General features: G+C 38.3%; 1 protein-coding gene across 1 annotated transcript in view; it reads right to left on the bottom strand.

The window, feature by feature from the left end:
• SLC49A3 (solute carrier family 49 member 3) overlaps positions 1 to 22,508 on the bottom strand; it is a 234,869-nt gene that overhangs the window by 61 nt on the left and 212,300 nt on the right. The window contains exons 9-10 of the mRNA XM_053702739.1: positions 1,718 to 1,830; positions 1 to 367 (exon numbers count right to left, since the gene is read on the bottom strand). The exon at positions 1 to 367 is cut by the window's left edge and continues 61 nt beyond it. Coding sequence (XP_053558714.1) covers positions 204 to 367; positions 1,718 to 1,830 — 277 coding nt within the window. The 3' untranslated portion in view covers positions 1 to 203. The remainder of the gene's footprint in view (positions 368 to 1,717; positions 1,831 to 22,508) is intronic.

Below are 22,508 nucleotides of genomic sequence, written 5' to 3'. Positions count from 1 at the left end.
GGGAAACACTGATCAAGCCAAACTCTCTCTATGCACCAATGTGGTGTTTTCGGAGAATAACTTACAAAAAAAAAAAAAAAAGCTTAGGTTTCATGCTGCAAGACACTGTATAAAATTTAAGATGTCTTCCATCAATGGAAGATATTTCTTTAACAGAAAACCATGAGTTAATAACACGGTATAAAATCATACAAAACTGAAGACTACATTACAGGAATTTGTGTTTCTTCTGAGCCTATCTGTTGTGTTTCTTCTTCTGTTGGGGTGGGATTCATCTCAGCGTTTAGGCGCTTATAGTCCGTATGGAAGAAGATGACAAAGATGCACGAGAAAAAGCTGCATAAACCGGCAAGAACTAAAGTTGAATCTGTTTAAATAAACAAAAAAAATATTTTAATACAAACATATGATATTTCACAATACGAATGTATGATAATGTTAGTACATACTGTATGTGTGTTTGGTGACTAAAAACTAAAGTTAAGTGTCACAATGTAACTAAGACTTATTTCACATATTAAAGCAGAAATCAGCTGATAAGAGCTCGTTGTTTCAATTTTTGTCATTTATTCAGTATAGGTGATGGTTTCAACAGCCAAAAATAACTATTGCAAATGACAACATGAAGGTAAAGAAGCTATTTGTAAACAATTTAATACACTCCAGAAGATAAAATAAGTCACTGGGAATACATGAAGATGGATACCATTTTACAGTATAATATCCCTTTAAGGTTCTTCCCTGATCTTCTGCTAAACCATAATAAGGGACAACCTGCCTAAACTACTAACAATTGTATTTCTTCTTGTCAATCCTGAACACAATGTTTACACATTCACAGTGTAGGTATGAAAAATGAGGTAAGAAGGAAGGTGTGAGTTCTAACCAATAAGTTAAGAAGGAAAGTGTGAGTTCTAGCCAATGAGGTAAGAATGGAGGTGCAAGTTCTAACCAATGAGGTAATAACGGAGGTGTGAATTCTACTAATAAGTTAAGAAGGAAAGTGTGAGTTCTAGCCAACGAGGTAAGAATGGAGGTGCAAGTTCTAACCAATGAGGTAAGAAGGGAGGTGTGAGTTCTAACCAATGAGGTAAGAACGGAGGTGGGAATTCTACTAATAAGTTAAGAAGGAAAGTGTGAGTTCTAGCCAATGAGGTAAGAATGGAGGTGCAAGTTCTAACCAATGAGGTAAGAATGAAGGTGTGAGTTCTAACTAATGAGGTATGAAGGAAGGTGTGAGTTCTAACCAATGAGGTAAGAAGGGAGGTGTGAGTTGGAGATGCCCTATAATATAGACATATACATTTTACTGACAGAATCTGCTCTTGTCAGGAAATTGCTATTCATGTGGTCCTGCCATGATGAAAAGAAATATTAGAAGATCCTAAAAGAATTGTAGTCACATGTAAAGATGGAAAGTGCTGCAGAAGCACTTGTAAAGGCTGGATGTTCAGCAGTCCCCTGCAGTACAATATGTTTAATACTCCAAAACTTCTGCTTTTCAATTGATCAAGTACAATGGCTGCATCATACTGTATAAGACTCTGTCACCTTGTCCGATAGGACTAGTCTACAAGTTTTCTTACACATAGGAAATGAAATTCTTGCAGTGTGTTAAATTTCATACATATGTACTTTTCCATTGCTTTATCTTGCTTTAGTTATGTTTGTATTTTATATTATTAGCTGTTTGATAAAATATAACAGTAATACTTACATGACCAGTTGTATATTTCAATTTGATTCACACCACATGAAGACAGTGACGACACAGCAAAAGGTATAGAGATTTTCTGGAAGATTACCATGTACACCAATCCCTGAAATTGGCTATTTTAAGAAGAAATACAAGTTTCAGAATTCCTTTTGTTTTGTATAAAAGTGCAACGGTTTTATATTTTCATTAAATAAAGTTATCCATATTAAAGAGCAGCATTTAAATATGTTGCCGGATAAAAATATGAAGTAAAACGCGCCTACTAATGCAAAATCGATTATATATAAATATGTATTTATTACACACACTAATATATATATATATATATATATATATAAAAAGAGAGAGAGAGAGAGAGAGAGATATTTATTACATAAAGGACAGCTTACACAGTGTGAGGGCAGCAACATTGTAGAAAAACACAGCGAAACCCACCTCACAAGTTCCTAACTGCATTAAAGCCACCACTACCTTACTAAAGAGATGAACGTGGACTACGGCTAGACCCAATTTTTGAAAAAGGAAAGAACAGAGTAAACCTACTCTGACTTTCTATACTAGTTAAAGCTTGCTTGAAGCGTAAAAAATTCAATTTTTCTTCAGACACCAAAACTTCACCTCCTCCATTGACACAGGGAAAGAGAATAACTGGGGTTTGTGGGAAGGGGAGTGATAGTTAATAGCTTTGCTGTGGTGCTCTTTGCCTCCTCCTGCTGGCCAGGAGTGATATTCCCACTAGTAATTGATGATGTTGTGGACTTACCATATCTTAGGAAAGAAACAACATATATATCTATTAAAACTACCCCAATATGAAGTTGCTTAAAGTGTCAGTCTACGTTCAAAATAATGGTACATAATTCTGCACTATGTGCAGAATTATGTCGCATTAACCTAGCGACACCTGCAAAAGAAAAAAGGATTTTAAAGATTTAATTAATTTTAATTAATTAGCACTTGATTGATTAAATTATTACCATTTCCATTCATATTTCTAATCAATCTAGATTTGTTTAGTCTAATTAGCAGGTTTTGTCTAATTAGGGTTGCTAATAATTGGGTTGATCACAATAATTTAGAAGTGAATTTACTAATTAATTTTTCTACAAAATTCACCATTAAAATCTATGGAGACTTTCTAGATAAATCATTTGATTAGCTTTTCTAAAGGATTGTGATTGACCACTATATAGCATGATCAACAATAGTAATGAAAATGGTAATAATTTAAAAGCTCAAGCACTACGTCATTTTATCTTGAGTAATGTTTAGGTGAAAGAACAGAATATACTGCTCTCTAGTGTGCAGCTTGGAGTACAGTCCTGTGGTTTTTAAGCTCGGTCTTGTATTTTCTCTTTGTGACAACACAATCTATTTTGTAGGACTGTGAGTGTCAGTGTATTTGATAGCAGAAGCCGACATAGACAAAAGACTCTGGAATGTTGACAAATTAACACTGGAGGTTGCGGCTAGACACTAATCTGCTAGCAGCATTCCCCAGCAGCCAGGCAATGAATCTGTATAGCAGTTTAAAGCTGTGTACACGGCGATAACTGTAGAGAAGATAGTCAGAGGTTCTCACATCTTCCTGAACCTCTTCAGTTCTATAACAATAAAAGTAAAACCTTTACAGCTTCTCAACTGTCCCGATTTCCCCAAGACAGTCCCAGCTTTTGGCCTCCTGTCTCATGGTAGAATTGTCTTAGGAGTCTGTCTTGTGCAAATCTGAGCTGAGTGTTTGACAAGTATGTCTGCCTGTGTGATTTAGAAATGAGGTGTTTGATGCATATTGTTGTATACATATGTCTGCATATTGTGGCATATGTTTCTTATGCACTTTACATTAGAAAAGCAGAATAAATTCATATATATAATATGGTGAAGTGGCATATGAGAATCTCCTGTAGCTTACAGATTAGGTCAAATAATACAACATTATGTATCATATGTTATTTGCAAGTAGTATTTTGAGGCAGAGCAGATTGGGGGAAAATGTTGGTGGACATTGCCCATACTACCATAACCACTGTAGGGACAGTGTACTGCAGAAATTAGTTTCCCTTAATGTATTGCCAATGACTTGCCATACTAAATGCAGAGTAAAAATGTATGGGGAAATTGACACTTGTTTATTTTTGTATATGAAATAGCTGTCTTGATTGTTCAAACTCTATTATATATCTGTCTGTATACACAAATGCCAATACTTAGGTACTAAAAGTTAATTTTTCAATTGCTCCGTTATCCCCCACCCCACTGGGAGTGTGATTTCATCTGCTGTTTCTTTTTACATAGCTTTTCTATAGCCAATACTGTAGTAGTGAAATTTTCAGTATAGGTCTGGATACAACAGGCAAAAGTAGCTATTTTAAATGACTAAATAAAGGTTAATAATGTAACACACTCCAGCAATAAATTACATTTTGAAAGAAAATAAAAAACTAAATTTATGCTTACCTGATAAATTATTTTCTTTCAGGATGATGAGAGTCCACAGCCGTGATGTGTGGGATTGAATTCCCGTCACTAGGAGGAGGCAAAGAACCGAAACACAAGCACTTTCAATCTCTTCCACTTCCCCTCACTACACAGTCTACCATATAGCCGAGCAGAGCAAAAAGGGAACAGATCGGTAGGAAACAGGGTATTCCTTATGTCCCTGTATCATTTAGCTGCAGTGAAATCTCTTGTCTTCTTTGTGAATTATATGCATAAGGGTCTCACATTGGTCTGAGCTCCCAAACATTAATCCATAAGCAAGTAGCTTTAACACCTCTATTCTCAACCTTCTTTTAAGAGGCCAAGAACAAAAACTGGGGAGAGATGGCAAATGGGAGGGAATTTAAGCTCTTGTGTGGGTTTTTGTCCACATCCTAGTGGCAGGAATTACATGCCAAATGTTTTGGAGCCCTATGGACTATCATCTTTATACGAAAGAAACAAGATTAAATTATTTATTAGGATAGGTCCAAAAAGAGGACTCTGCATTGCAGTGAAAAGAAAATGTATACTTCATGGAAAGAGAAAAGAACTAGATAAGCAAAGTAATTGTGCAAATAATATCCTCTTTATTCTTTGGAAAATTAGTCACGTTGCTAGGTTCTGAATCTGCAAAAGTGAAGAGATGACAGCATAAAAAAAAGTCTGAAAATCTTAACTCAAATATGCCTATTTCACTTCTCAGTAGTGATTATAAGCTTATAACCAGTAGTATCGTAAATAGACTCAGAAAGATTTTACATTTGGTAATACTACATGAAGGCCAAACTGGCTTTATGTGTGGTAGGAATGCCACTTAAAACGTGAAAAAAGTTTTGTTACTACTGGATTATTTTTGGCACAAATCATTGGGAAAAAAAAATAATAAGATCAAGGCAGATCTGTCATTAATAATGATTGATGCTGAAAAGGCATTTGATTCTATCTCACGGAATCATCTTCTAACATCATTGAGTAATTTTAATGATCAACAAAAATACCTAGTACTCAACAGACAAATTGCCATAGACAGAAGTACTGTCAAATCTCAATAGAGATAGTAAGCAAATAGAAAACTTAATATTACCAAAATCTCTAAGGAGAAATTTTCCAAAAATGCAGTTATGCAAACATGGCAAAAAAATGATAAAAAAAAAACCAGAGGACAACCTAAGAATATAATAAACTGTCAAAGCCTACTCGGGTATTAAACCCAGGACTGCTGTCTTGTATTGCAGTGTGCTACCACTGAGCCTCAAGATAGCCTTGAAATTCTTGAGAGAGAACTATAGAAATTTGCTTTTACGCACAATTCACTTAAGCGCATTACAGTATATACAGCTTTTAAGCTTTGCTGGGGATAATATGATTCAGAACCGTAATAGGACGGTGCTGTGCCAGTGCTGTGGAGCTTACCCTGTTAATTGGCTGTAATAAACCTAGGTCAAACAATGGCTGGATGAAAATCAAACCAGACAGCTCCTTGACAGGAAGTTTAACATTATATATGATGACTATTTGTGTGAAAATACAGCTACACATGAATTATCCCACTGTGTGCAGAGCTGCACCTGAGAGTGGCTATGTCTAATTACACATAATCTGCATATAGATATGCTGAGTATTTGTTGCACAAGCAAATGAACAGCAGAAAGTAATCTCCATGAGTTTGTACATACCTCTTTACCATAAAGATACAAATAGTGCACTAATCCTATATTATAAAAGACAAGAGTTTGTCTGAAGCCGTCATGCGCAGTTCAGACAAACTCTTGCAGCTGATCGCACGCGCAGGGGGTGAAACAACGCAGCCCGAGGACCCGGCAGCAGAGATGATCGCACGCGCAGGGGGTGAAACAACGCGGCAAGGAGAGAGAGAGAGGAGAAGAGAGAGAGAGAGAGAGGAGAAGAGAGAGAGAGGAGAAGAGAAGAGAGAGAGGAGAAGAGAGAGAGAGAAGAGAGAGAGAGAAGAGAAGAGAGAGAGAGAAGAGAAGAGAGAGAGAGAAGAGAAGAGAGAGAGAGAAGAGAAGAGAGAGAGAGAGAGAAGAGAAGAGAGAGAGAGAAGAGAAGAGAGAGAGAGGAGAAGAGAGAGAGAGGAGAAGAGAGAGGAGAAGAGAGAGGAGAGGAGAAGAGAGAGGAGAAGAGAGAGAGGAGAAGAGAGAGAGAGGAGAAGAGAGAGAGAGGAGAAGAGAGAGAGAGAGGAGAAGAGAGAGAGAGAGGAGAAGAGAGAGAGAGGAGAAGAGAGAGAGAGGAGAAGAGAGAGAGAGGAGAAGAGAGAGAGAGGAGAAGAGAGAGAGAGGAGAAGAGAGAGGAGAGAGAGAGAGAGAGAAGAAGAGAGAGAGAGGAGAAGAGAGAGAGAGGAGAGGAGAGAGAGAGAGAGAGAGAGAGAGAGAGAGAGAGAGAGAGAGAGAGAGAGAGAGAGAATAAATAAATATCACACAACACGGCCCGTGTCAACGGGCTTTAGGACTAGTATACATATAAATAGCCAGATATTGATAATGAAATATCTATATAGATTTTGCAGACAGAAAACTACTGAGTAGGATAAGTTCTAATACCTGGACTGTATATACAGTGTCTGAAAATACATTCACTTATGCATATATAATACACGGTTTACGCTGATAGACATAAACAAAACTTAGTTTTGACTATGCGGTATCTAAGCATACATCCACTGAGATGCATATACCGGACCAAATAGTAATGTTCTGTGTGTACTGATAAAAAACATAATTTATGTAAGAACTTACCTGATAAATTCATTTCTTTCATATTAACAAGAGTCCATGAGCTAGTGACGTATGGGATATACATTCCTACCAGGAGGGGCAAAGTTTCCCAAACCTTAAAATGCCTATAAATACACCCCTCACCACACCCACAAATCAGTTTAACGAATAGCCAAGAAGTGGGGTGATAAGAAAAAAAGTGCGAAGCATATAAAATAAGGAATTGGAATAATTGTGCTTTATACAAAAAAATCATAACCACCACAAAAAGGGTGGGCCTCATGGACTCTTGTTAATATGAAAGAAATGAATTTATCAGGTAAGTTCTTACATAAATTATGTTTTCTTTCATGTAATTAACAAGAGTCCATGAGCTAGTGACGTATGGGATAATGACTACCCAAGATGTGGATCTTTCCACACAAGAGTCACTAGAGAGGGAGGGATAAAATAAAGACAGCCAATTCCTGCTGAAAATAATCCACACCCAAAATAAAGTTTAACGAAAAACATAAGCAGAAGATTCAAACTGAAACCGCTGCCTGAAGAACTTTTCTACCAAAAACTGCTTCAGAAGAAGAAAATACATCAAAATGGTAGAATTTAGTAAAAGTATGCAAAGAGGACCAAGTTGCTGCTTTGCAGATCTGGTCAACCGAAGCTTCATTCCTAAACGCCCAGGAAGTAGATACTGACCTAGTAGAATGAGCTGTAATTCTCTGAGGCGGAATTTTACCCGACTCAACATAGGCAAGATGAATTAAAGATTTCAACCAAGATGCCAAAGAAATGGCAGAAGCTTTCTGGCCTTTCCTAGAACCGGAAAAGATAACAAATAGACTAGAAGTCTTACGGAAAGATTTCGTAGCTTCAACATAATATTTCAAAGCTCTAACAACATCCAAAGAATGCAACGATTTCTCCTTAGAATTCTTAGGATTAGGACATAATGAAGGAACCACAATTTCTCTACTAATGTTGTTGGAATTCACAACTTTAGGTAAAAATTCAAAAGAAGTTCGCAACACCGCCTTATCCTGATGAAAAATCAGAAAAGGAGACTCACAAGAAAGAGCAGATAATTCAGAAACTCTTCTAGCAGAAGAGATGGCCAAAAGGAACAAAACTTTCCAAGAAAGTAATTTAATGTCCAATGAATGCATAGGTTCAAACGGAGGAGCTTGAAGAGCTCCCAGAACCAAATTCAAACTCCAAGGAGGAGAAATTGACTTAATGACAGGTTTTATACGAACCAAAGCTTGTACAAAACAATGAATATCAGGAAGAATAGCAATCTTTCTGTGAAAAAGAACAGAAAGAGCGGAGATTTGTCCTTTCAAAGAACTTGCGGACAAACCCTTATCTAAACCATCCTGAAGAAACTGTAAAATTCTCGGTATTCTAAAAGAATGCCAAGAAAAATGATGAGAAAGACACCAAGAAATATAAGTCTTCCAGACTCTATAATATATCTCTCGAGATACAGATTTACGAGCCTGTAACATAGTATTAATCACGGAGTCAGAGAAACCTCTTTGACCAAGAATCAAGCGTTCAATCTCCATACCTTTAAATTTAAGGATTTCAGATCCGGATGGAAAAAAGGACCTTGCGACAGAAGGTCTGGTCTTAACGGAAGAGTCCATGGTTGGCAAGATGCCATCCGGACAAGATCCGCATACCAAAACCTGTGAGGCCATGCCGGAGCTATTAGCAGAACAAACGAGCATTCCCTCAGAATCTTGGAGATTACTCTTGGAAGAAGAACTAGAGGCGGAAAGATATAGGCAGGATGATACTTCCAAGGAAGTGATAATGCATCCACTGCCTCCGCCTGAGGATCCCGGGATCTGGACAGATACCTGGGAAGTTTCTTGTTTAGATGAGAGGCCATCAGATCTATCTCTGGGAGCCCCCACATTTGAACAATCTGAAGAAATACCTCTGGGTGAAGAGACCATTCGCCCGGATGCAACGTTTGGCGACTGAGATAATCCGCTTCCCAATTGTCTACACCTGGGATATGAACCGCAGAGATTAGACAGGAGCTGGATTCCGCCCAAACCAAAATTCGAGATACTTCTTTCATAGCCAGAGGACTGTGAGTCCCTCCTTGATGATTGATGTATGCCACAGTTGTGACATTGTCTGTCTGAAAACAAATGAACGATTCTCTCTTCAGAAGAGGCCAAAACTGAAGAGCTCTGAAAATTGCACGGAGTTCCAAAATATTGATCGGTAATCTCACCTCCTGAGATTCCCAAACTCCTTGTGCCGTCAGAGATCCCCACACAGCTCCCCAACCTGTGAGACTTGCATCTGTTGAAATTACAGTCCAGGTCGGAAGAACAAAAGAAGCCCCCTGAATTAAACGAAGGTGATCTGTCCACCACGTTAGAGAGTGTCGAACAATCGGTTTTAAAGATATTAATTGATATAACTTCGTGTAATCCCTGCACCATTGGTTCAGCATACAGAGCTGAAGAGGTCGCATGTGAAAACGAGCAAAGGGGATCGCGTCCGATGCAGCAGTCATAAGACCTAGAATTTCCATGCATAAGGCTACCGAAGGGAATGATTGAGACTGAAGGTTTCGACAAGCTGTAATCAATTTTAGACGTCTCTTGTCTGTTAAAGACAGAGTCATGGACACTGAATCTATCTGGAAACCCAGAAAGGTTACCCTTGTTTGAGGAATCAAAGAACTTTTTGGTAAATTGATCCTCCAACCATGATCTTGAAGAAACAACACAAGTCGATTCGTATGAGACTCTGCTAAATGTAAAGACTGAGCAAGTACCAAGATATCGTCCAAATAAGGAAATACCACAATACCCTGTTCTCTGATTACAGACAGAAGGGCACCGAGAATCTTTGTGAAAATTCTTGGAGCTGTAGCAAGGCCAAACGGTAGAGCCACAAATTGGTAATGCTTGTCTAGAAAAGAGAATCTCAGGAACTGATAATGATCTGGATGAATCGGAATATGCAGATATGCATCCTGTAAATCTATTGTGGACATATAATTCCCTTGCTGAACAAAAGGCAATATAGTCCTTACAGTTACCATCTTGAACGTTGGTATCCTTACATAACGATTCAATAATTTTAGATCCAGAACTGGTCTGAAGGAATTCTCCTTCTTTGGTACAATGAAGAGATTTGAATAAAACCCCATCCCCTGTTCCGGAACTGGAACTGGCATAATTACTCCAGCCAACTCTAGATCTGAAACACAATTCAGAAATGCTTGAGCTTTCACTGGATTTACTGGGACACGGGAAAGAAAAAATCTCTTTGCAGGAGGTCTCATCTTGAAACCAATTCTGTATCCTTCTGAAACAATGTTCTGAATCCAAAGATTGTGAACAGAATTGATCCAAATTTCTTTGAAAAAACGTAACCTGCCCCCTACCAGCTGAACTGGAATGAGGGCCGTACCTTCATGTGAACTTAGAAGCAGGCTTTGCCTTTCTAGCAGGCTTGGATTTATTCCAGACTGGAGATGGTTTCCAAACTGAAACTGCTCCTGAGGACGAAGGATCAGGCTTTTGTTCTTTGTTGAAACGAAAGGAACGAAAACGATTGTTAGCCCTGTTTTTACCTTTAGATTTTTTATCCTGTGGTAAAAAAGTTCCTTTCCCACCAGTAACAGTTGAAATAATAGAATCCAACTGAGAACCAAATAATTTGTTTCCCTGGAAAGAAATGGAAAGTAGAGTTGATTTAGAAGCCATATCAGCATTCCAAGTCTTAAGCCATAAAGCTCTTCTGGCTAAGATAGCCAGAGACATAAACCTAACATCAACTCTAATAATATCAAAAATGGCATCACAGATAAAATTATTAGCATGCTGGAGAAGAATAATAATATCATGAGAATCACGATTTGTTACTTGTTGCGCTAGAGTTTCCAACCAAAAAGTTGAAGCTGCAGCAACATCAGCCAATGATATAGCAGGTCTAAGAAGATTACCTGAACACAGATAAGCTTTTCTTAGAAAAGATTCAATTTTTCTATCTAAAGGATCCTTAAACGAGGTACCATCTGACGTAGGAATGGTAGTACGTTTAGCAAGGGTAGAAATAGCCCCATCAACTTTAGGGATTTTGTCCCAAAATTCTAACCTGTCAGGCGGAACAGGATATAATTGCTTAAAACGTTTAGAAGGAGTAAATGAATTACCCAATTTATCCCATTCTTTGGAAATTACTGCAGAAATAGCATTAGGAACAGGAAAAACTTCTGGAATAACCGCAGGAGCTTTAAAAACCTTATCCAAACGTATAGAATTAGTATCAAGAGGACTAGAATCCTCTATTTCTAAAGCAATTAGTACTTCTTTAAAGTGAAGGTCAATTTTAACTAACTGCACAGCACCCATGTAAACATTATCAAATAACTATTAAAGTCGCTAACATATTTTTTTTAAAAAGTATATGAATTTATAGTAAAATATATATATATAATACCGCCGTTTCTTATTTGTACTCCTCCCCCGCTCCACTTCCTTCTTTGCATCTAATGACGTAGCGAGCATATCAACAAGCTCACCGCGTCACTTCAAAGCTCGTGCACAACACCGGGTTCAGAATGCGCATGCGTATTTTAACCGCATTTGCGCATGCGTAGAAATTTTCAGTACGTAGCACTGTTAGATTGTATTTACACAAATGTAAACTTGGATCCATACTTTGGAACGCAATAGTGTAAATCGCTTTCTCTGTCTAATTCTAATTTTTCTCTGTCTAATGACTAAATCAATGTAACGAATGAAGACATACAGCGCAATACGCATGCGCATATCATGCACGAGCATGAAGACGATGACGATAGCCCCGGTTACACGCATGCGCAATAGTGATTGATGACGCGGGTAAAAAGGGGCAGGACGCCCCGGGGGAAGAAAAGTAATTGGCTCTAGGATGTAGAAAACCTGTCAATCAATTGAGGGAAAATATCGGGCGGACAATTACGGTAATACGGAGGGTAATTGTAAATTAAAAATTTAAATGACAAGAATATTTTTCAAGCTATTGATGAATGAACATCATACTGATTTCACATGTAAAGTCTCAAACTGTAAACAAGAGCGTTGGACTTGACCTTCACTTTAAGTAAAGAGCGAATAAATTCCATCTTAAATAAATATGAAGATTTATCAGCATCAATCTCTGAGATAGAATCCTCTGAACCAGAAGAGTCCAAAGAATCAGAATGATGGTGTTCATTTAAAAATTCATCTGTAGAGAGAGAAGATTTAAAAGACTTTTTACGTTTACTAGAAGGAGAAATAACAGACAAAGCCTTCTTTATGGATTCAGAAACAAAATCTCTTATGTTATCAGGAACATTCTGCACCTTAGATGTTGAGGGAACTGCAACAGGCAATGGTACATTACTAAAGGAAATATTATCTGCTTTAACAAGTTTGTCATGACAATTATTACAAACAACAGCTGGAGGAATAGCTACCAAAAGTTTACAGCAGATACACTTAGCTTTGGTAGATCCAGCAGGCAGTGGTTTTCCTGTAGTATCTTCTGGCTCAGATGCAACGTGAGACATCTTGCAATATGTAAGAGAAAAAACAACATATAAAGCAAAATAGATCAAATTCCTTATAAGACAGTTTCAGGAATGGGAAAGAATGCCAAATATCAAGCTTCTAGCAACCAGAAGCAAATGAAAAATGAGACTGAAATAATGTGGAGACAAAAGCGACGCCCATATTTTTTAGCGCCAAATAAGACGCCCACATTATTTGGCGCCTAAATGCTTTTGGCGCCAAAAATGACGCCACATCCGGAACGCCGACATTTTTGGCGCAAAATAACGTCAAAAAATGACGCAACTTCCGGCGACACGTATGACGCCGGAAACGGAAAAGAATTTTTGCGCCAAAAAAGTCCGCGCCAAGAATGACGCAATAAAATGAAGCATTTTCAGCCCCCGCGAGCCTAACAGCCCACAGGGAAAAAAGTCAAATTTTTGAGGTAAGAAAAATATGATAATTCAATGCATAATCCCAAATATGAAACTGACTGTCTGAAAATAAGGAAAGTTGAACATTCTGAGTCAAGGCAAATAAATGTTTGAATACATATATTTAGAACTTTATAAATAAAGTGCCCAACCATAGCTTAGAGTGTCACAGAAAATAAGACTTACTTACCCCAGGACACTCATCTACATGTTTGTAGAAAGCCAAACCAGTACTGAAACGAGAATCAGTAGAGGTAATGGTAAATATAAGAGTATATCGTCGATCTGAAAAGGGAGGTAAGAGATGAATCTCTACGACCGATAACAGAGAACCTTATGAAATAGACCCCGTAGAAGGAGATCACTGCATTCAATAGGCAATACTCTCTTCACATCCCTCTGACATTCACTGCACGCTGAGAGGAAAACCGGGCTCCAACTTGCTGCGGAGCGCATATCAACGTAGAATCTAGCACAAACTTACTTCACCACCTCCCTTGGAGGCAAAGTTTGTAAAACTGATTTGTGGGTGTGGTGAGGGGTGTATTTATAGGCATTTTAAGGTTTGGGAAACTTTGCCCCTCCTGGTAGGAATGTATATCCCATACGTCACTAGCTCATGGACTCTTGTTAATTACATGAAAGAAATTACATTAGCTATTCGATGAGGATACATATGAGAATGATTCTACTAAAGAAACCAGCATCTGTATATACCTAAACTTAGGCATAATAAAACACATTGAGTAGAAGTAAATTTACTAAATTTCTCCCCCAAATGCATCTCCTAAAGCGCAAGAGAACCAGAAGCCTTCCAGAGATAACCACTACTGAAATCTGACGCGTTGCGCATTGGTCCAGTATCAGACATCTTAAGTGGTATACAGCAAAAAATAAAAATGTTAAAATTGAATAAAATCAAGCCCTTGGGATCTAATATGGACAATTAAAAGTCCATAAGCCCCTTACAATAGTGTACAAACATAAGAATGTATGTTATATTTGACTAATTGTGTTACCTGACATATATGAGTTCCCAGACTATGCTATACCACATAGTGTATTTGCAAATAGCCTGTGGGCTGTGTAAGTGTTGACACTTACCTCAGAAAGGACACCTCCACTAAGCTTACCAGCTGTTTGTCTGTAGCTGTATCCAGTACAGAGCCCAGTGTTGTACAGGTAACAGTACAAGATATGAGAGGAAATACCTGTAATCCCACAGGAGGCAAAGTATATGTCCCCACTACACCTGAAGGAAGTTATGGCTGGAATCCCATAGGGAGATACAGTGCACATAACCTGGTATTCCTGTACCCCATCTTCTGAAGTGGTCTTTTCTAAGGGGTAATGGGTCTTACAGAGGTCTGAGCTGCCATCTAATAGTCTAAATTAGAATAACTGGAACACTTCAATCTTCATGCTCACTCCTGGGAGGCAAAGAACAAACTGGAGTAGTGAGGGAATGTAGTGGGAAAGATTAAAAGTTCTTGTGTTTGGGTTCTTTGCCTCCTCCTAGTGGTGGGAATTAAATCCCATACTTCACAACATTAAATGTGATATTTTATATTTTCAATGCTTGGATTTCAAACATCACGCAAAACAATTTAAATATTTGATCCTGACTCTGCTGAGCCATTTTCTCACCCCTATGCTAGAGGTGTTCTTACGCATAAATTTAAACTTTTTTTGTGAGGTAAACAAACAAATTATACCTCAACAGACCAAGTGTTTTTAGAAAACAACTTTACAGAAATATAATATGGAGAAACACCACTATATGAAAAACAAACCAACAAATACATTTTTGTTAATTTTCTATGGTGTACAAGGCAATTAACGGTCATTAATTCCAAAATACTTCTACTATTCACCTTATGACTGCAGTAGTTGTTTGTAAATAATTTTAGTGAGAAACCCAAAGTTTTTCGAAAAAGTTAACGTTTTTTTTTTTTTTTTAAATGATCTTATTTGGAGGCAAAATAGTGGCATACACTATATCAAAGTATAAATAATAAATAATCCCAGCTATTATATTATTGGCTATTATTTATTTGGTTATAACTGTAATGTTATAAAGGCAATGTGTAATATATCAGTCTCAGGAGAGATAAGAGACCCGCTTGCTCACATCCACACAAACCCCATCCACCAGACACATCCGTACCACATACAGGATGAATAAACCTGTATACAAAAAGAAAAACACAACCGTGTAAAAAAATATACTGAATAAAGTAATATAATTCCCACCCCTAGGCGTCCCCAGGGAGTGAGAAAGGACAGTACCACCTGAATCACTTAATGATCAAAACAAATTTTTAAAGTGGTATTGCAACCACAAACATGATATAAGTCAGCTGTATAGTCCAAAAGTAAGAAACTGGAATAAATTTATTTGTATCCAAGGTAATTGATAAAGTTGCGATGTTATGTCAAGCAACATTCTCCTCTGTATGCTTCCCCATATGAAGTAACCGGTCTTACTCTGAAATCTCAGTAGACTTAATAGCAGTCCGTATAGCCAGAACAGGAGGTAACTAAGGAGAGCCTGGTAGTTAATATCTCTGATATTACTATTTCAGATGAGACATTAGGAGTATTGCAAAAGGGTTTGTCATTTGTTCCTACTACATTTCCTGATTTCTTTGAGATCGAATGTGACTTACAGAGATTCTTTAGGAATCTGAGACTAAAAATTTTTTTGCTAATAAAGAACAATCTAAAATAAGGGAACATAGTGGTCCCTTTCAATTTCATACACAAAACATTAAACCTAAGAGTACTTTTAATCCACCCCATACAAACAATTCGGTTGAAGCATATATTACTCTGATCAAAAAAGAATTTGAGGTGATGAGAAGGAATTTTCGTACCAAGGCTAAATCAAATATGACCAAGAAGGAAATAGAAATCTTGGGGGATATTCAATGTCACAGAGACTTGATTCTGAAGCCGGCCGATAAGGGTGGGGCCTTGGTGATCATGAGTAAGGTTAAATATAAGGAAGAAGTTTTAAGACAATTGCAGGACCAGGATAACTATATTAAAGCGACAGTCGATCCTACATCACGTATTAAGAATAAGGTAATTAAGCTAGTGGAGGAAGCTGTAGCCTCTGATCTTATTACCAATAAGCAAGCCAAATTTTTGATAAAGGATAATCCGATCACACCAGTTTTTTATGTATTACCCAAAATACATAAGAGACTGGTGGATCCCCCTGGCCGTCCCATTGTGGCAGGAACCGAATCTATTTTTCAACCTATTGCTATATTCTTGGATCAATTGATCAGAGCACTATTGGGTTACCTGGATTCATATTTACAGGACACCACAGATTTTCTGTGTAAGATTACACCCAAGGTGGTCCCTCTGGATAGTCTATTGGTAACAATGGATATAGCCAGTCTTTACACATCTATACCTCACAACCTAGGCATTGACAGCGTTTTCTATTTTCTGGATAAAGATAAGCTATACTCTCCCAATGAAAGGAGATTCATGAGAGATCTTTTTGAAATTATCCTTTATGAGAATTTCTTTCTATTTGAGGACACATTTTATGTCCAGAAGAAGGGAACGGCAATGGGCTTGAATGTAGCGCCAACGTATGCCAATCTATTTGTCGGTCAGTTTGAGGAAGAAGTGATCTTTTTGGATCAAGGCTATATAGACTATGTCCAATTTGAGGTGATGAGAAGGAATTTTCGTACCAAGGCTAAATCAAATATGACCAAGAAGGAAATAGAAATCTTGGGGGATATTCAATGTCACAGAGACTTGATTCTGAAGCCGGCCGATAAGGGTGGGGCCTTGGTGATCATGAGTAAGGTTAAATATAAGGAAGAAGTTTTAAGACAATTGCAGGACCAGGATAACTATATTAAAGCGACAGTCGATCCTACATCACGTATTAAGAATAAGGTAATTAAGCTAGTGGAGGAAGCTGTAGCCTCTGATCTTATTACCAATAAGCAAGCCAAATTTTTGATAAAGGATAATCCGATCACACCAGTTTTTTATGTATTACCCAAAATACATAAGAGACTGGTGGATCCCCCTGGCCGTCCCATTGTGGCAGGAACCGAATCTATTTTTCAACCTATTGCTATATTCTTGGATCAATTGATCAGACCACTATTGGGTTACCTGGATTCATATTTACAGGACACCACAGATTTTCTGTGTAAGATTACACCCAAGGTGGTCCCTCTGGATAGATTATTGGTAACGATGGATATAGCCAGTCTTTACACATCTATACCTCACAACCTAGGCATTGACAGCGTTTTCTATTTTCTGGATAAAGATAAGCTATACTCTCCCAATGAAAGGAGATTCATGAGAGATCTTTTTGAAATTATCCTTTATGAGAATTTCTTTCTATTTGAGGACACATTTTATGTCCAGAAGAAGGGAACGGCAATGGGCTCGAATGTAGCGCCAACGTATGCCAATCTATTTGTCGGTCAGTTTGAGGAAGAAGTGATCTTTTTGGATCAAGGCTATATAGACTATGTCCAAGGCTGGTATCGGTACATAGACAATATTTTCTTTATTTGGACAGGGAATGAGGACGAATTGACATATAATTTGGAAAAAGTGAAGTCTGTGGATAGGACGAGTCTTCTAACCAAAAAAAAGCCTATTCCCAAAAAAAATTTCAGTTCCTTTCGTTAGCCACTTTGGGTTCCATAGCAGAGAACTTAAAAGGATAATATTACACCATTGGCACCTTTTGAGAGACGATGCCCAAGTGGGAAAAATGTTCTCTGATACCCCACTTTTCTCTTTCAGGAGAAACAGAAATCTTAAAGACACATTAATTCGTGCTGATTGGGGTTCTATGAAGAAACCGATTGAAGTGATCAAGAAAGGCTCCTTTCCCTGTATGAATTGTGCCTTGTGCTATTCAATGCAACAAGGGGACTGTATCAGTCACCCTCAATCAGGGAAGAGGATACCCATCAAAGGGAGGTTTTCATGTAGCTCCAAATACGTAATTTATGTCATCAAATGTCCGTGTGGCTTGGCTTATGTTGGCGAGACCACCCAAACTGTGAGGGATAGGATACGCCAACATAAAACTGCAATAGGCAAAGATGATGAGGATGCACCGGTAGCACATCATTTTACTAGATTTGCACATAACAAAAGCCAATTAAGATTTCAAATTGTTGATGGGGTACCCCCCCCTACGGAGAGGTGGGGATAGACAGAAATTACTCTTTAGGAAGGAAGCCCAGTGGATTAGAAAATTGGATACTATGGTACCCAAAGGTCTCAATAAAGATATCTCGTGGGGTAACTTTATCTAAACCTTGCCATCAACAAGTGATATTCATGTTTTGTTCTGAACAGATGCATGTGGCAAGTAGATTTGGATATGCAGACAGTTGTACGTTCTGGTATAGAGGGTTTCAGATGATGAATGGATCGAGGATGAGAAGAACTCCCTTTTCTCTACCCTAATCTTCATATTTTTAGATGTTCGGATTTAGGATCTTTGTATTGACAAGTGGACCAAAGATACAATGGCTTTGATTACCTCACCGCTGTCCATATGATACAACATTTTCTAGCAAACATTGAATAATGGTTAATTGTCTAATAGGGGTAGTATTAGTTTTGTCTTCAACTATAACATTCTATCTATTCGCAACATGGAGTAGCGTATAATTTAACATACTCATATATTACATCTTTTAGCAAACATTGAATGATGGTTCATTGTCTAATAGGGTTTGTATATAGATGGTAGTATTAGTTTTGTCTTCAACTATAACATTCTATCTATCCGCAACATAGAGTAGCGTATGATTTAACAAACCCACAAGAGATAATTGTTTCTGGGTAGCTTCTTGTATGTGCAATTGGACCGTGATGTTTTTCACATTTCTATTTCATTTGAATACTATTCAGGTCTCTTTAACTGAAGATGTGTAGAGATGTATGCTTTCTCATAAAGCCATTGGTTTTTTCATATACGACTTCTTTTACCTTTAAGGAGGCATATGCATATATACATAATAGTGCCCTACAGCTATATTCATAAAGTCATTGGTTATTTTATATAAGCCCTTTTTTTTCCTACACATGACTTTTATGATAGAAATCTGTACACATAAGGAGGCATATGCATATACGTACAATAGCGCCCTACGGTTATAAAGAGATATAGGATACACTGTGGGTAGCGTATTAGTAATTTTATTTTAGTTTGAATCTTTGGTGGACACTTTTTGTGTATTCCCCGAAACGCGCGTCGGAACCAGTAAGGACGCCATCACCTGATCTTACCTGCTGTGCTGAAGCCACTCTGTTTGCCTACCACATCAAGCGTGCTGAAGGAGAAGGTAGCGAGATGGGATGCGGTCCATTTCCACACTGAAGATTTCTCCGGTGACTAGTCTCACGGTAATATTAGCTATACCAGCGTTTGCTGAGAAAGGTAACATCACACCTTTGGTCTGCTCTCATATTGAAAAGAGTACTATCGGCACTTACGGCATTTTGTAACCGATTGTTGCAACATCAAGCCTGCTATAAGAAATAACTGTGGGGACCTTATATGCTGTGTTTTAGTAATATTCCGTGAGTGAAGATTCAATAGAGAGTGTGAAGTTGGATTAGCGGTATACCTCGCCAAGCACTGCTTTTGAAGCAACTTAATACAACAGGACATTGTGAGATTTATTATACAGTGTGGCAAACAGCTTATATTCATTAAGTTTTTCCAAGTCTTCAGTTGTCTTCAGTTTGTCTTTAAGAAATATGGACTGATACACAGTTTATTGTTATTCCAGAGTGAGACCGGTTTTCACATATAATTTTACATTAAAGCTATACGGACTGCTATTAAGTCTACTGAGATTTCAGAGTAAGACCGGTTACTTCATATGGGGAAGCATACAGAGGAGAATGTTGCTTGACATAACATCGCAACTTTATAAATTACCTTGGATACAAATAAATTGATTCCAGTTTCTTACTTTTGGACTATACAGCTGACTTATATCATGTTTGTGGTTGCAATACCACTTTAAAAATGTGTTTTGATCATTAAGTGATTCAGGTGGTACTGTCCTTTCTCACTCCCTGGGGACGCCTAGGGGTGGGAATTATATTACTTTATTCAGTATATTTTTTTACATGGTTGTGTTTTTCTTTTCGTATACAGGTTTATTCATCCTGTATGTGGTACGGATGTGTCTGGTGGATGGGGTTTGTGTGGATGTGAGCAAGCGGGTCTCTTATCTCTCCTGAGACTGATATATTACACATTGCCTTTATAACATTACAGTTATAACCAAATAAATAATTTGTTTTCAAAGTCTCATTGGCTGCGATTATTTATTTTTTATTATTATTGAGTTGAGGACCGACTCTATCCCGTGCCTGAGCATTTTACATTTGGTTGGTGCGGTCACTTTACATTTAATCTATATCAAAGTATGTTTATCTACTTTAAAAAACATAATTTATGCTTACCTGATAAATGTATTTCTCTTGTAGTGTATCCAGTCCACGGATCATCCATTACTTATGGGATATTCTCTTTCCAAACAGGAAGTTGCAAGAGGATCACCCACAGCAGAGCTGCTATATAGCTCCTCCCCTAACTGCCATATCCAGTCATTCGACCAAAACAAACAGAGAAAGGAGAAACCATAGGGTGCAGTGGTGACTGTAGTTTAATTAAATTTTAGACCTGCCTTAAAATGACAGGGCGGGCCGTGGACTGGATACACTACAAGAGAAATACATTTATCAGGTAAGCATAAATTATGTTTTCTCTTGTTAAGTGTATCCAGTCCACGGATCATCCATTACTTATGGGATACCAATACCAAAGCTAAAGTACACGGATGATGGGAGGGACAAGGCAGGGATTAAGCTGAAGCAACCTGAAGAACCTTTCTCCCAAAAACAGCCTCCAAAGAAGCAAAAGTATCAAATTTGTAAAATTTTGAAAAAGTGTGAAGCGAAGACCAAGTCGCGGCCTTGCAAATCTGTTCAACAGAGGCCTCATTTTTAAAGGCCCAGGTGGAAGCCACAGCTCTAGTAGAATGAGCTGTAATCCTTTCAGGGGGCTGCTGTCCAGCAGTCTCATACACTAGGTGTATAATACTCCGAAGCCAAAAGGAAAGAGGTTGCCGAAGCTGTTTGACCTCTCCTCTTTCCAGAATAAACGACAAACAGGGAAGATGTTTGACGAAAATCTTTAGTAGCTTGTAAGTAAAACTTCAAGGCACGGACTACGTCCAGATTATGTAAAAGACGTTCCTTCTTTGAAGAAGGATTAGGACACAATGATGGAACAACAATCTCTTGATTGATATTCTTGTTAGAAACCACCTTAGGTAAAAACCCAGGTTTGGTACGCAGAACTACCTTATCTGCATGAAAAATCAGATAAGGAGAATCACATTGTAAGGCAGATAGCTCAGAGACTCTCCGAGCAGAGGAAATAGCCATCAAAAACAGAACTTTCCAAGATAAAAGCTTAATATCAATGGAATGAAGGGGTTCAAACGGAACTCCTTGAAGAACTTTAAGAACCAAGTTTAAGCTCCATGGGGAGCAACAGGTTTAAACACAGGCTTAATTCTAACCAAAGCCTGACAAAATGCCTGGACGTCTGGAACTTCTGCCAGACGCTTGTGCAAAAGAATAGACAGAGCAGAAATCTGTCCCTTTAAGGAACTAGCTGATAATCCTTTGTCCAAACCCTCTTGGAGAAAGGACAATATCCTAGGAATCCTAACCTTACTCCATGAGTAATTCTTGGATTCAGACCAGTAAAGATATGTATGCCATATCTTGTGATAGATTTTCCTGGTAACAGGCTTTCGTGCCTGTATTAAGGTATCAATGACTGACTCGGAGAAGCCACCCTTTGATAGAATCAAGCGTTCAATCTCCATGCAGTCAGTCTCAGAGAAATTAGATTTGGATGATTGAAAGGACCTTGTATTAGAAGGTCCTGTCTTAGAGGCAGAGTCCATGGTGGAAAGGATGACATGCCCACTAGGTCTGCATACCAGGTCCTGCGTGGCCACGCAGGCGCTATTAGAATCACAGATGCTCTCTCCTGTTTGATTTTGGCAATCAGTCGAGGGAGCAGAGGAAACGGTGGAAACACCTAAGCCAGGTTGAAGAACCAAGGCGCTGCTAGAGCATCTATCAGCGTCGCTTCTGGGTCCCTGGACCTGGATCCGTAACAAGGAAGCTTGGCGTTCTGGCGAGACGCCATGAGATCCAACTCTGGTTTGCCCCAACAATGAATCAACTGAGCAAACACCTCCGGATGGAGTTCCTACTCCCCCGGGTGAAAAGTCTGACGACTTAGAAAATCCGCCTCCCAATTCTCCACGCCTGGGATATGGATTGCTGACAGGTGGCAAGAGTGAGTCTCTGCCCAGCGAATTATTTTTGAGACTTATAACATCGCTAGGGAACTCCTGGTTCCCCCTTGATGGTTGATGTAAGCCACAGTCGTGATATTGTCCGACTGAAATCTGATGAACCTCAGTGTTGCTAACTGAGGCCAAGCCAGAAGAGCATTGAATATTGCTCTTAACTCCAG

Source organism: Bombina bombina, chromosome 2 (genome assembly GCF_027579735.1).
Source record: "Bombina bombina isolate aBomBom1 chromosome 2, aBomBom1.pri, whole genome shotgun sequence".
NCBI lineage: Eukaryota > Metazoa > Chordata > Amphibia > Anura > Bombinatoridae > Bombina > Bombina bombina.
This window is presented reverse-complemented; position numbering and strand designations above follow the sequence as displayed.